Source organism: Rhinatrema bivittatum, chromosome 2 (assembly GCF_901001135.1).
Source record: "Rhinatrema bivittatum chromosome 2, aRhiBiv1.1, whole genome shotgun sequence".
NCBI lineage: Eukaryota > Metazoa > Chordata > Amphibia > Gymnophiona > Rhinatrematidae > Rhinatrema > Rhinatrema bivittatum.
Window position 1 is genome coordinate 808,202,168 of NC_042616.1, and position 14,236 is coordinate 808,216,403.

General features: G+C 46.3%; 1 protein-coding gene across 3 annotated transcripts in view; it reads right to left on the bottom strand.

The window, feature by feature from the left end:
• Positions 1-251: 251 nt before the first annotated feature.
• Positions 252-14,236, bottom strand: part of LOC115085780 (ubiquitin carboxyl-terminal hydrolase CYLD-like) — an 89,377-nt gene continuing 75,392 nt past the window's right edge. For all 3 annotated transcript variants that reach the window (XM_029592184.1, XM_029592185.1, XM_029592183.1), the window contains 2 exons: positions 9,698-9,920; positions 252-1,032 (listed from right to left, as the gene is read on the bottom strand). In XM_029592184.1, the coding sequence (XP_029448044.1) occupies positions 848-1,032; positions 9,698-9,920 (408 nt within the window). In that variant the 3' untranslated portion in view covers positions 252-847. The remainder of the gene's footprint in view (positions 1,033-9,697; positions 9,921-14,236) is intronic.

Consider the following 14,236-nt stretch of genomic DNA (forward strand, 5'->3'; position numbering starts at 1 on the left):
ACACGGCCTCATTTGAATAAAAAAAAAAATCACACATCCAGGAGAGGTGCCTGGGCGCGCGTTGGGAGAGTGGACGGTCGACTCGGAGTGCCTGCTCTCCTGCACCTCTTATTGCATCGGCCTGTTAGTCATCATGCCATGCAGCATGTGGACAGCCACCAACAATTCACAAGGGGTTATTAACAGAGGCAGCTTCCTGTTCCAAATTAATCCTATTAAATGCGTGATGAAACATGACAAAGTACACCATGAACAGAAAATAATCATTTATTAGCACAACCCAATCTGAAGGCAAGTTTAACCATGTTTGATTACATCACAAAATAGCTGTACTTTACTCAAACTGGAAAGTTATTCTGCTTGCAGTACAGACTGAAAACAGGTTGAGTGATAGTGGAGCAACTCCAGAGAGCAATGTGGGAGCCTGCTCCAGTTCTCATAACCACTCAACCATAGAAAGTGCAAAGGGATGGCAGAGGCGCCCAGTCATAGACTGCTTACTGATGGAATAAACATTATGCCCTCTGCTCCCCTATCAAGAGGACAAAAGTTGAGCATAGATAAAACAATTTTTGTGAAAAAGTCATTATCCAAGCGTTCATATTTAATAAGCTAACATTTTCAAAAGGACCAAATCCCTGTCAAAGCTTGCTCGGGTGCCTCTCAGATTCCACACAGACTCCACAGTGCAATGCTTGGAAAGCCCTCTCTGGGCTGTGCTACAACTGTCATCACAGGGTGCCGGGGATGAGCATTTCCTGGCTCTCAGTAGTGCTTGCACTGACGAGCAGCTGCATTCCCAGGCCACGTTATTTAAGTGCTCCTGCCGGACTCTGGAATCTTGCACTTATTTGTAGAGCGCCAGTTTCCTGCTCTGATACATGTACATGTAGGCATCACAGAATAGCCGCTTGGCCACACCCTCCATCTCTCGTGGCCGCTGCACCGCCAGCTCAGCTACTGGCGACTCCAGGTACTTAGCAACTTCGGGGCAGAGTGTTACCATGGGAATGTTGTAGCCGTTCTCATCACCTGGTTTAAGACAGAAGAGAAGCCATGTAAAAAGGAAAACGAATCCCGTTGCCAGCAGTGCTGATGTGCAAAGAAAGCAGAGCTGCAATAGCAGCAGTGCTGAGATACGGCAAGGAAGCAGAGCACCTGAATTCTATGAAACCCATGCATGCAGTTCGGCAGTGCCCCTGCAGCACCCCCTGCTCTTCCAGCACTGAGCCCCTTCCGCACACACAGCTCTGCCAACATCACTATCTCTTATGCTGCGGATCCCCCCGTCATTGCAATACTAAGACCTGAGCTGTGAGGTTGTGTGAGGCTGGGCTCACATGAGGTCAGGGGACGCCAAACGATGGCCCACAGGCTGCATCTGAACTCAACAGCAATTCTGCCCAGCTTGCTAAACACTTCCCTGCCCACAGCTGTGCCAGCCTGGGCAGGGAATCTCCAATGCCTACTAGCAAGGGAGAAGTCATGTGAGTTGGGAGGGGGGAAAAGGAGGGAAAAAAAGAGTGTGAGTGAGAAGCGGGAAGGGCCAGACTCCAAGAGACAACTCTCATCTCCCTCCCGGCCCTCTCTGCGATTTGAAGTGTCACATGCTGCCCTTCGTTCTCAACCTTTTTTTGGCTGGGAAACACCTGACAGATGGTTCTCACATGCGTGACACACTGAACATGTGACTGTCATGGGGCAAAATGTAAATATACATTCTGCATCCTCAGGAACCTCCTCGACCACCCCAACATTGGGTGCGGAGCAGAACTAGGGCATTACCCGTACACCTCACCATACAAAAAAAATGATATTCTGGTTCTGATGACATCTCAGTAAAAGCAAAACAAACTCTCTTTACTGGCAGGTACAATACCCCTCCTTATGAAAAGACAGTAATTTACCACTAATGCATGTCCTAGTAAGAAAACACAATAAATAAGATTCATACAAATGCCTACATGCTAGTAAAATACCTCACCTCAGTCACACACCCAGAACTGACCTTCACCAAGTTCAGAAAGACCACACATTATAAATATGGAAACAAACTGGAATAGAAAACCAAAACAGCCACTCTGTATGTAATGTAAACCTGAAGAAATAGAAAGAGAAATATAGCACCAAACAATGCATACAAACTAACCCGCACAAAGTTAAACCTGTATTATGGAACACTCTCAAACAGGAGCAACCCTATCTATGAAAAGGCAACACTACAAATATTTAATCAGGCCCTAAACACTAATACACCTCTAATTAGGAAAACAGAGCAAGCCAAGCTGCTATAGATACCCACTCAGAAATAATAATTTAACATCTACTTGCTCCCCCTCTGCCATTTACTTGCTGGTCTCGGCTTGACTCACTTTCTCTACGCCGATGACACAGATACTAATTCCGATCCAAAATACCCTAGACTCAACTTACAAGAAAACCTCCATGTATCTGTCCATAATCAAAAAACTACTAACTCATATGAGACTTATACTTAACATCGACAAAACAGAAATCATACTGTTAGAGAGAAAAACTAGCTCAATTATCCCGGCCCCATTAAAACTTGAAGTCCAAGTATCCGACATTTCCACTGTGACACACGCATGTGACCTTGGTATCATCACTGACAGTGAATTAAACTTCAAAACACACATCACAGCAAAAATAAAAGCCGGATTTCACAAACTGTTAATATTTTGACGACTTAAGCCCTTCTTAAACTCGGCTGATTTCAATTGCTCATATTCGCCAACAATGACTATTGTAACTTTCTCCTACTCGGCCTACCTCTTTCTACCATCTGTCCACTGCAAATTCTCCAAAACTCGGCAGCAAGGCTTCTAAATGGCACCAAAAAATACGAACACATCACACCAATTCTGATATCACTACATTGGCTACCAATAAAATCCCGAACAGAATATAAGATACTTACCACAGTACATAAAATCATATATGAAGAACCGACTGGTTGAACGTGGCAATTAAACTTCACATTCCACAACAAAATCTCTGTTCAGCTAACAAAGGTCTACTAACAATCCCCTCAGTTCGATCGGCACAATTTTCGCAAGTGCGTGAATGTGCAATATCACTCACAAGCCCTAAACTATGGAACGGACTCCCCTCTGAACAAATCTCAAAACTTTCAAAAAGGACCTGGCTCTTAAGAACATAAGAAATTGCCATGCTGGGTCAGTCCAAGGGTCCATCAAGCCCAGCATCCTGTTTCCAACAGAGGCCAAAACCAGGCCACAAGAACCTGGCAATTACCCAATTACTCAATAGCATATCAAGATGCCCAACAAACCACTCACCCTCCTCTACATAAATTTCTAGATGTTTCCACACTTTTAAACCTTTTTAATCTTGCCTTTTAATTTCTATTCTTTTAACATTTAAATTTAATCTGCACTTATTATGAACAATTGTGCCTTTTCATGCATATAATTTGCATGAATATTATTTTTTATTTTTTTTAGATTTATATTCCACTTTAAAGCAGATTACATTCAGGTACTGTAGGTATTTCCCTATCCCCAGAGGGATAGCAATCTTAAATTTGTGCCTGAAGCAATGGAGGTAAAGTGACTTGCCCAAGGACAACGGGACTCGAACCCTGGTCTCCTGGTTTGTAACCCACTGCTCTAACCACTAGGCTACTCTATGTGGTCTATGTGTTGCTTTGTTAACCATAGTGATGGCTATGCCGAACGACGGTATCTAAAAATCAACCAATAAATAAATAAATAATTATAAAACTATATTAATAAATGTTACAAAACAGCTGATGAACAGAAAACATCCAACAATTAAAAACTAAAAAATTATTAAAAATTGTCCAAATATCAATAAAATATTTCAAAACAGCAGACATCACATACTACCCAATAATTAAAATGGCTGTCAATCAAGAAAAATAAACTTAAAAAGCCACCTTTACTTACCCTCCCCAGCAACTCTCCTACTCCTTTCCCTTGCAGGCCAATAGCCCTCACCAGAAGCAGCAGTGGCTGCTGAAGCTCTGTCCTCACAGTCCTCTTCCTTAGGGCTCACAACCAGTCACTCACACACAGTCTCTCTTCCTCACACTCACACACAGACACCTCGCTGACCAGTCTCTCTCTCTCACACACACACACACACACACACACACAGACACCATTCACCTCGCTGACCAGTCGCTCTCTCACACACCCAGACACCAGTCACCTCGCTGACCAGTCTGTCTCTCTCTCAAAGAAACATCATCTCTGACCAGTCTCTCTCTCAATCACACACATGCTCTCTCACTTACATACAAGCTCTTAATCACACACAAATGCTCTTGCTCCCATTCTACCACAACCACAACAAAGCTGCCACTCATGCACTCAGGCACCCATTCTACCACAGGCACACAAAGCTGCCACTCACACACACAGGCTCATATGGAGCCTCTTCTCATTGTTTGGCCCAATAAGCCTGGCCTCCGCTCTTCAGCCGCTGGTGGCCTGGCCTCTGGCGGCGGCACGCATGGTCTCTCCGCTCTTCAGCCCTCGCTGGCCTGGCTTCTGGCGGCGGTGCACAGTGTCTCTCCGCTCTACATCCGCCACCGGCCTGACCGCTGGCGGCGATGCATAGCGTCTCTCCGCTCTTCATCCACCGCCGGCCTGACCGCTGGCGGCGATGCATAGCGTCTCTCTGCTCTTCATCCGCCGCCGGCCTGACCGCTGGCGGCGACACATAGCGTCTCTCTGCTCTTCATCCGCCACCCGCCTGACCGCTGGCAGCGACGCATAGCGTCTCTCCGCTCTTCATCCGCCACCGGCCTGACCGCAACGCACAGCGTCTCTCTGCTCTTTATCCGCCACCGGCCTGGCCTCCAGTGGCAGCAATCCCCTACCAACTGCATCGGTCAGTGTGTCCCTAGGGAGAAGAGAAGCACAAGTGGGGCAGTGCGACACCGGGAGCCACGACACACCTGCCGGTGTTTGGTGACACACTGGTGTGTCGCGACACACCGGTTGAGAATCGCTGATGTAGGAAACTCCTTATGTAGAAACAATCCAAGTTAACAGATTCTCGCCAAAGTCCCTCAACATGGACCCCATGTTTCGCCCGTAGGCTGCGTCGGGAGGGACGGCACCATTAGTATTAAACACACTTGAACCGCATCGAAGGAAATGGAGTGCAGTCAGGGGACTTTGGCGAGAATCTGTTAACTTGGATTGTTTCTACATAACGAGTTGCCTACATAATAAACTGAACTGAGTGATATTTAAAGTGTATAAGAACCCTCATTTTCTCCACACTCCACCTGCTTTTGTGATATTAGATTGAGCGTGGTTGTCTACTCCAATTATTATTTTTGGAACTTTTGAACAGGACCATTTTATTATTTCCTTTATTGGCATATCACTGTGATGTATACATTGGGTGGACCAGATGGTATACATCCCAGAGTGCTGAAAGAACTGAGAAATGAAATTGCAGAACTGATACTGGAAATTTGTTAACTATCAATGACATCATCTATGGTACCTGAAGACTGGAGGGTTGCCAATGTAACACCAATTTTTAAAAAGAGATGAAGGGGTGATCCAGGAAACTACACACCATCGAGTCTGACATCTGTGCCAGGCAAAATGGTAGAAACTATCATAAAGAACAAAATTGCTGAACATACAGATAAGTGTAGTTTAATGGGACAAAACTAACATGGATTTAGCCAAGGGAAGTCTTGCCTCACAAATTTGCTTCATTTTTTTTGAGGATGTAAATAAACACATGGATAAAGATGAGCCAGTTGATACAGTGTATCTGAATTTCCAGAAAACATTTGACAAAATCCCTCATGAGAGTCTTCTTAGGAATTTAAAAAGTCATGGAACAGGGGATAGTGTCCTATTGTGGATTGCCAACTGGTTAAAAGATAGAAAACAGAGTAGGGCTAAATGATAAATTTTCCCAATGGAAAAAGGTGAATAGTGGAGCGCCCCAGGGATCTGTTCTGGGACCAGTGCTTTTTAATATATTTATAAATGACATGGAAATGGGAACAACAAGTGAGGTGATCAAATTTTCCGATAACACAAAATTATTCTAAGTTTTTAAATCACAAGAGGATTGTGGGAAATTGCAAGAGGACATTGTAAAACTGGGAGACTGGGTATATAAATGATCCTTGGTACTACAGGAACGAAAATTAGCAGGTAAGAACCAATTTTCTTTTCCTTGTACGTACCAGGATCAGTCCAGACCGCTGGGATGTACCCAAGCTGCCCTAAATGGGGTGGGACCCGGAGAGTCCCGCTCAATGCACACCGCTGCCAAAAGAATCAACATCCGGAGCCCGGACACCTAAACGGTAATGCTTAGCAAACATGTGCAAAGATTTCCAAGTAGCTGCCCTGCAAATCTCTTGTGGCGAAACACATCGGCTTTCTGTCCAAGATGCCGCTTGAGATCTGATCGAATGAGCCTTAAGACCATCTGACACTTGCCGCCTGTGACATATGTATGCCGAAGCAATAGTGTCCTTCAACATCGGGCAATAGTAGTCTTTGAAGTCTTACACCCTTTCTTAGGACCGCTCCATAAGAGAAAAAGATGATCTGACAATCGAAAAGCATTAGTCACTTCCAAGTACCGCAGAAGTATCCTGCGAACGTCCAGGCTCCTCAAATCCTGAGCCTGAGGAGAATTCCTATCCAAATCTGGAAAAGCTGGTAACTCAACTGACTGATTTATGTGAAACGCCGATACAACCTTCGGCAGAAAAGAAGGCATCATCTGAAGCGAAACCCCAGAGTCCGAGATTTGCAAGAACGGTTCTCTGCAGGACAACGCTTGAATCTTCGATATTCATCTGGCCGAACAGATAGCCACGAGGAACACCGCCTTGAGTATTAAATCTTTCAACGTAGCCTGCTTGATAGGCTCAAAGGGAGGACCGCAGAGCCCAAGGAGAACCAAATTTAAACTCCACGAAGGACACACTGCACGCACCGGCAGGTGTAAATGTTTGGCTCCCTTCAAAAAACGCGCCACAGCCAGATGTCCTGCAATGGATGTACCATCAACCTTACCTCTTAAACAGCCTAACGCTGCTATCTGAACCTGGAGCGAGCTATACGCCAGTCCTTTCTTTAAGCCTTCCTGCAAGAACACAAGAATGTGCACAATAGTGGCCTGACGCAGGGACACCTTCAACCCACTGCACCAGGAATTGAAAACCTTCCACACCCGAACGTAGGTGAGAGAAGTAGAGGTCTTTCGTGCGTGTAGTAGAGTGGTAATCACCGCATCCGGAAAGCCCTTCTTTCTCTCATAAGCCAAGCCGCTAAACAAAAGCGAGCCGCCTGATTGAAAAATACTGGACCCTGTTGGAGTAAATTTGGTACTTGACCAAGATGCAAGGGACTGTCTACCACCAACTTGATCAGGTCTGCGAACCATGGTCTCCGCGGCCACTCCGGAGCTACGAGAATAACCGGCCCCCGGTGGGACTCTATTCGCCTTAAGACCTTCCCCACCAACAGCCAAGGAAGAAACACATAGAGGAGCGTATTGTGAGGCCACAGAAGGAACAGGGCATCCACCCCTTCCGACCCGTGCTCCCTTCTGCGACTGAAGAAATGAGCCGCTTTCACATTCAGCCGAGTCGCCATCAAATCCAGCCGGGGGACTCTCCACTGGCGAGTCAAGAGCCGCATCACTTCCTCGGACAGTTCCCATTCGCCAGGATCTAGCCTTTGTTGACTGAGAAAATCTGCCTGGACGTTGTCCACTCCGGCTATGTGTGACACCGCCAACCGGAACAGATTGCGTTCCACCCAGACCATCAACTTGTCCGCCTCTGTGGCCACCGGCTGACTCTTTGTTCCCCCTCGATGATTTATGTAAGCCACAGTTGTCGCATTGTCGGATAGGATCCTTACCGAATGATGCTGGATTAGCGGAGAAAACGGCGCAACGCTAGACAAACCGCCCTTGTCTCCAACCGATTTATGGACCACTTGGACTCCTGCACTGTCCATTGACCTTGTGCTGATCGTGACTGACAGACTCCCCCCCAACCGGAAAGGCTGGCATCCGTTGTCACAATCATCCACTGTGGATTCTCTAGATCCATTCCCTGCTGTAAGTGATCGGGGATCAACCACCATTCTAGACTGGCCCTGGCTGGATCCAGAAGAGGCAAGGGGCAAGTGGAACTCCTCGGACATGGGGTCCCAACGGGAAAGCAATGCCCTCTGCAAAGGCCTCATATGAGCAAACACCCAGGGAACCAACTCCAGAGTAGATGCCATAGAACCAAGAACTTGCAAATAGTCCAATACCTTGGGCAACAGAAGGGCCAAAAGATGTCGAACCTGACACATTAGTTTGCCCATCGTCTCCCGAGGTAGGAAAACCTTGCCCACAGACGTATCGAACTGTGCTCCCAGAAATTCCATCACCTGGGACGGTACCAATTGGCTCTTGGAGAAATTGACAACCCATAGAAAGATGACTCCACTTATCCGTAATCATAGAAGAATGACCCCTGAGGATCAATTGTCATAGAACAATAACTCCTGAGGATCATTCAAGACCATCACCCCTGAAGATCTTTCATCATAGAATAATGACCCCTGAGGATCAAATGTCATGGAAAGATGACTCTGAGGATCCTTTATCACAGAACAATGACTCAGATGATCTTTCATCATAGAACAATAACCCCTGAGGATTACTCATCATAGAACAACCACCCTGAGGATCCTTTGTCATAGGAACAATGACCCCTGAGGATCACCTGTCATTAAAAGAGGACTCCAAGGTTTTTTCATCATAGAACAATGACATATTACTCTAAGGATCCTTCTTCATAGAACAAAAACCCTGAGGATCAACTGTAATAAAATGATGACTCCTGAGAATATTCATCATAGAACAATGACCTCTTAGGATCGCTCATCATACAGCAACCACCTTGCCCTTTGTCATAGAATGGTACCTGAGGATCAACTGTCATAGAATGATGACACCCTGAGGAGCCTTCATCATAGAACAATGATCCAGAGGATGCTTTGTCATAAATCAATGACCCCCTGAGATCACACATGATAAAATCATCACACTGTGGATCCTTTGTCATAGAACAATGACCCTTAAGAATCAATTGTGATAGAACTATGACCCCTGATGATCCTTCATCATAGAACAATGACCCTGAGGATCTTTCTTCATAGAAAGATGACCCCCAATGATTCTTCATTGTAAAACGATGACACCTGAGGATCTTTCGCCATAGAATGACAACCCCTGCAAACATATCATCATAGATCGATGATCCCTGAGCAGCAGAGGTAGCTTGTGTGTAAGTGTGGTAGTGCAACTGCATCACCAGAAATAAATTTAAAAAACAGAGATGTAGAAAGGTAATGAAGTGGGTTATAGCAGGAAATAATAGCAGAGAAGTGGAGGGATCCTGTTTTGGGTCTGGGTCCAGGGTGGAAATAGTGGAGATAAGGTATCAGATGGAAGAGAAGACACATAGTGGGTGAAAGTGGTGAAGGGCAATCACAAAAGTACATGTGAATCAGCTACTTTTGGACACAGCAGATACCACTACCCCTAAGAATCCCTTATCACAGAGTGATGACTCCTGGTCAGAGCTGTAGCACCTGAAACATTAAAAGTAACCCTCATCCTATCTTCCTCTTACCGTATCTATCAGCCATGCTGTCAAAGAACATCCAGTGCTCTTTCTCTGGGCCATATTTCACGAAGGAGACATAGTGACTAGTCTCTATGCACAGCACAGCAAAGAGCTCCAATGTTTCTCTGGGGACTCGAGAGCTGCCTCTGTGTCTGGTGCTCATCTGGAACTCCTCTGGGCATTTCAGGTGCTGCAGTTTGTGCATCTTGCGTCTATAATGCATATGAGTCTGGAAGCAAGAGCAGGAAAGTGTGAATGCAAAAATATACTTGCAGGAATGTGGAAGGGAGGGGTGCTAGACAGTGGGACTCTGCAGAACTACGAGGGGGGGGGGGTGTTATCTGTAGGAGAATGTGGGGAGCCGCACAGTGGGAGCATAGAGGGGAACACATAATAGGAACCCTCAGGGATGTGGGGGACCACATGGCAGGAACCTGCAGGACCATGAAGGGACCAAATGGTAGGTGTCTGCAGAGTGTGGGGGAAGCAAGGTGGGCACTTCCAGGAACATGGGGTGGGGGGTAGCACAGCAGGTACCTGCAGGAACATGGGAAGGCCGCACAGCAGGTACCTGCAGGAGTGTGGGGAGCCGCACAGATGGAACCTGCAGAAAAGTGGAGTGCGCACAGCAAGAACCTGCAGGAACATAAGAAAACTGAATGGCAAGTAACTGCAGGAACACTGGGGGGGAGGGGGGCTGTACGGAAGGGGGGGCTGCACGGCAGGTTCCTGCAGAAGACAGAACATAAAGACATGGAAGTTGGGAAGGCGAGAGAGCAAGAAACAGTCACTTTGGGAGGGTAAGAGAAGATGGGACGTGGGGACTGGCCTGCCTTAGAGGAAAGAATATTATCAGGTAAGTAGTAAGTTCTCCTTCGAAGAGGAGTGTCAGCTTCTCTGATTAACCCATAGAAAGGGAGCGTGGCTGAACAGCCAGCCATAACGCCAGACGTGACGATAGTGTCCAAGGAGGTTTTTACACTCATCCCCCTCCAAGAACCGGCCCCTTACCTCCTTCCAATACTCTTTGCCTGCTATCTACCAAAGTGGGGGGGGCAGGTAGTAGGCTCCCATTGCGTGGATTAATCAGACAAGCTGACCCTCCTCATTGAAGGAAAAATTACTACTTACCTGATTTCCTTTCATCTAAGGCAGGCTATTCCACACCAGTGGGTTATGTGCTCCTACCAGCAGATAGAGATGGAGTAAGCTGACTCGCTGACATCAGACATATAGCCCTGCCCCGACATCAGCTCACCAGTATCTCTAGAAAAGCCAAACTGTGGACAAAATGATTATACTTGAACATGACTATTAGCAGTCAAGCACTCATGTTTACAACCAACTGGGAAACCCTGAGCTCAGAGAAAAAAGTTAACATCTACTAATCTTAGGGGCTGGATATTTCTCGTACCTGTTCTTCAAACGAATTAACAGAAAAAGCACTCTTCGCTGCCTGCATATAAAACAAGTAGACAGCCCAGGTAGGGTTGTGAACTGGGCTGCATTCCTTAGAGGAAAGGTAATTATTAAGTAAGTAGTAATTTCTCCTTCCTCTGCACTCAGGCAAGCCAATCCACACCAGTGGGATGTACAAAAGCTACTCCCAAAAAGGGGAGCACGAAAGCCATGTTCTTTTGAGCACTAACGTCCAAGTGGTAATGCTTGGAAAAGTGTGGAAGGAGGACCATGTCACTGCGCCACAAATCTCGACAGGAGCCAACAACTGAAGCACTGCTCACAAAACCGACTGAGTTCTAGTGAAATGTGCCCTGATCTGTCTAGGTAAAGGAATATCTGCATCCACACAGTCGGCCGTGCTGATTTCCTGCATCCAACGAGCTAAAGTTGCCTGTGATGCCAGTGCACCTCGTTTACCTTAACCATGGAGCACAAACAGTTGATCAGACTTCCTGAAAGAGCGAGTAATCTTCAAGTACCGCACGAAATGTCGCTTGACATCCAAGGCATGCAACAGACGATAATCCCGCTCATCTCTATGCCTATCCACTTTCGGCAAAAAAACAGAAGGTACTGTCCTAAACTGTACCACCCACGGAGTTATTTTCAGAAACGACTCATGGCAAAAAAGAGCTTGCAGTTCAGACACCCTTTGTGCTGAACAGATTGCTACGAGAGAAACTGTTTTCAAGATGAGCAGCCGCAAAAAGAGACCATGCAGTGGCCAAAATGTAGGACCTGCCAAAAAATGCAAGATCAGATTAAGGTCCCAAAGAGGCACTGGTAGCCGCAAGGGATGACAGATGCTTAACTCCCTTCAAAAACCTTTGAAGGGAGTTTGGATGGGAAGGCAAAGTTCCATCAATTGACTCACCCCCTACAGCAAGCAAGAGCTATTACCTACACCTTCAGAGTGTTAAAGGCCAAACCTTTAATCAAGCCTTCCTTCAAAAATTCCAATACCAGTGGAATTTCAACTTTGAGAGACTTCACTCCTCACAGTTCTCGAACACTCTCCAAACTCTAACATAAACTAGAGATGTAGAAATAATTTCCTGGCCTGGAGCAAAGTAGAAATCACTAAAGAAGAATAACCATGCTTCAGCAACCGTGCCCTCTCAAGGGCCAAACCATTAGACATAACCAACCTGAATCGTCGTACAGTGTGGATCCCTTATGCAATAGATCCTTCCTGAGTGGTAGCCTGAGAGGAATGTCCACCAGTAGACTCTGAAGATCAGCATACCATGGCTTCCAGGGCTAATCTGCAGCCACTACCAGAACAGTTTCTGTCTGACTTGTAATCTTACAAATGACTCTACCTATTATCGGGCATTGCTGGAAAACTCCCTGCTCCGCGGCCAAACCTGAACAAGAGCATCGATGCCCAGTGCTCTCAGATCCTCTGTGACTGAAGAAGCGTGGTACCTTCGCATTGCCGAAGGTCACCAGTAACTCATGTATGGGTGACCCCAGCTTGCTGCTATGAGTTGAAAGGTCTTGTCTGCCAACTTCCACAATCCTGGATCCAAGATCTGCCTGAGGAATTTGGCCCTTACACTGCCCTTCCCGGCAATATGAGAGGTGGATATGTCCTGGAGATGTTCTCCACCAATAACTGCTGCGGTTTCTGCCTTGATGATTGATGTAGGCCACCATAGTGGCACTGACCAACATTATTCCTACTGCTTGAGCTTCCAACCGCTCAGCAAATTACAAACATGTCAGTTGAACTGCATGCACGTCCAACCGATTGATGGGCCACTGCCGCTCCTCAGCATTCCAGCGACCTTATGCCGCCAGCTCTTGACAGCAAGCCCCCCAACCCTGGAAGCTCACATCTGTCATGAGCACTAACCAGTCCGGTGTCTCCAAGGAAAGTCCCTTCCTGAGATGATCCACTTGGAACCACCACTGCAACTGGACGTTCACATTCAATGGTAAGTAGAGTCTCATCATGTACTCTTGTGACTGCGGATTCCACCGGGAGAGTAACATGCACTGAAGGGGCCGCATGTGCGCCCTTGCCTAGGGGACTACGTTAAATGTGGTTGCCATTGATCCCAAGACCTGCAGGTAAAACCACTGTTGGGCAAATAGTCCTTCTCAGGGCTTGAAATTGAGTAATTAACTTCTGAATGAACTTCTCTGGCAGAAACACCATGCCTTGCTCCGTATTGAATCGCATGCCGAGATACTCTAGCATCTTAGATGGCTGTAAACTGCTCTTGGCCAAGTTCATCAAGCCTCATTCCTGAAGCACGGAGATCACTTCCATACTTTTGGCCCGAATCAACCAGTCAGCCAGATACAAATGGACCAGAATGCCCTCCTTGTGCAGAGACGTCTCTACCACCACATTGACCTTGTAGAAGGTCCTAGATGCTGTAGTTAGCTCGAAAGGCAGGGCCTGAAATTGATAATGTTGTCCCAGAATGGCAAAGCTTAGGACATGTTAATGTTCCTGGCGAATGGGAATATGCAGAGGATGATTTGCATTCAGACAACAACCAACAAGGACTGAACTATACAGTCTAGGTAAACAAATAAGCGTGGGGGTAGCTTGCTTATTACGGTGGTTACTACCCTAAACCAATTAAGGCTGATACTTCACTCTGAATGAATATTCAGCATTGCTCTCTGCTTCAACAGCAGGGAGAAATGTCGAAAAGAGGATTTACATTCAGACAACATCCAACAAGGCACTGATCTGTGCAGTCTGGGTAAACAAGCATCGGGGTAACTTGCTTGATGCGGCGGTTACTACCCTTAACTATTAAGCCTTATGCTCACTTTTGATGCAACTCCAAAATTACTCTCTGCATCAATGGCAGGGGATGTCAGGAAATTTGAATCAAACAGTTACCAAAAGGGCCCTGAACTTGGTGGTCGGTGAAATAGCTAAGTATGGAAAAATAAGTGTAGGAGCTTGCTGGGCAGACTGGATGGGCCGATTGGTCTTTTTCTGCCGTCATTTCTATGTTTCTATAAGTCTCTGACATAAGCAAATCCCCTATTTGTACTGCCACTATTATGGAATATAGAGTTTCCATTCTGAAACAAATTTCAAGCAAATGTCGCTTG